The sequence below is a fragment of the Rhea americana genome, unplaced genomic scaffold (genome assembly GCF_003343005.1).
Source record: "Rhea americana isolate MKP2758 unplaced genomic scaffold, rheAme1 scaffold_2, whole genome shotgun sequence".
NCBI classification, from domain to species: domain Eukaryota; kingdom Metazoa; phylum Chordata; class Aves; order Rheiformes; family Rheidae; genus Rhea; species Rhea americana.
In genome coordinates, this window is record NW_028186149.1 from 6,578,061 (window position 1) to 6,579,594 (window position 1,534).

The 1,534-nt window shown below is 62.0% G+C and overlaps 1 protein-coding gene across 1 annotated transcript in view; it reads left to right on the forward strand.

The window, feature by feature from the left end:
* Positions 1–407: 407 nt before the first annotated feature.
* The window catches only part of ONECUT1 (one cut homeobox 1), a 19,567-nt gene continuing 18,440 nt past the window's right edge, over positions 408–1,534 (forward strand). Inside the window, exon 1 of the mRNA XM_085303708.1 lies at positions 408–1,488. Within this exon, the coding sequence (XP_085159834.1) occupies positions 408–1,488 (1,081 nt within the window). The remainder of the gene's footprint in view (positions 1,489–1,534) is intronic.

Genomic DNA, 1,534 nt, shown 5'->3' on the forward strand with positions numbered 1-1,534 from the left:
GGGGCCCGGCGCGCATGCGCCGCGCCGACCCGCCGCGCCGCTGCAGCAGCGGAGCGGTGGCCAAAGACACCGAGCCCAGTAAGAGACATGGCTAGAGATGGCGAGGGACGCGGTCAGGCACCTACCGGGGCTGCGGAGGCTGTTTTAAAAGAACGGGGGCCTTAAAATTGATCCAACATCGTCATTAAAAAAAAAAGAAATAAACCATCAAAAAAAGAGAGACCAACCAAGCAGCAGCACCACCACCACCACCAAAAAATACCAACAAAAAAATCAGCCCCCCCCCCCACGAGCCTGATCCTTTCCAGAGGGGGAGGAAGCCTGCATGCATCCGCCGTGAAGACCTCCTAGGACCCTCCAACCACAGACCAGATAGATGTTTTGTCCACACGCTCGCACGAATAATAATGAACGCGCAGCTGGCGATGGAGAACATCGGCGATCTGCACGGGGTGAGCCATGAGCCGGTGCCCGCCACGGCCGACCTAATGAGCAGCAGTCCCCACCACCGGAGCTCGGTGACCCATCGCAGCAACCACTTGCCAGCCCACCCTCGCTCCATGGGCATGGCGTCCATCCTCGACAGCGGCGACTACCACCACCACCACCGGCCCCCCGACCACGCTCTGACGGGACCCCTGCACCCCACCATGACCATGGCCTGCGAGACACCCCCCGGCATGAGCATGAGCAGTACCTACACCACGTTAACCCCTTTGCAACCTCTACCTCCCATCTCGACAGTCTCGGACAAGTTTCCTCACCACCACCACCACCATCACCACCACCACCACCCTCACCAGCGGATACCGGGCAACGTGAGTGGCAGCTTCACCCTCATGAGGGACGAGAGGGGTCTGGCGTCCATGAACAACCTCTACACCCCCTACCACAAGGATGTTACCGGCATGGGGCAAAGCCTCTCTCCTTTGTCTGGATCGGGCCTGGGGGGCATTCACAACTCCCAGCAAGGGCTGCCCCACTATGCCCACCCCAGTGCCACCATGCCCGCCGAGAAAATGCTCACCCCGAACGGCTTCGAAGCCCACCACCCCGCCATGCTGGCCAGGCACGGCGACCAACACCTCACCCCCACCTCGGCCGGCATGGTGCCTCTCAACGGCATCCCGCACCACCCCCATGCCCACCTCAACGCCCAGAGCCACGGGCAGATCCTGGGCTCTGCCAGGGAGCAAAACCCTTCCGTGACTGGCWCGCAGGTCAACAGTGGAAGTAATTCAGGGCAAATGGAAGAAATCAATACCAAAGAAGTCGCTCAGAGGATCACCACCGAGCTCAAGCGGTACAGCATCCCCCAGGCTATCTTCGCCCAGAGGGTGCTGTGCCGGTCTCAAGGGACCCTCTCGGACCTGCTGAGGAACCCCAAGCCCTGGAGCAAGCTCAAATCCGGCCGGGAGACCTTCCGCAGGATGTGGAAGTGGCTCCAGGAGCCGGAGTTTCAGCGGATGTCTGCTCTGCGGCTGGCAGGTGAGCGCGGGGCGCGGGCGGCGCCGGCCGGGGCTCCCGAAACCGC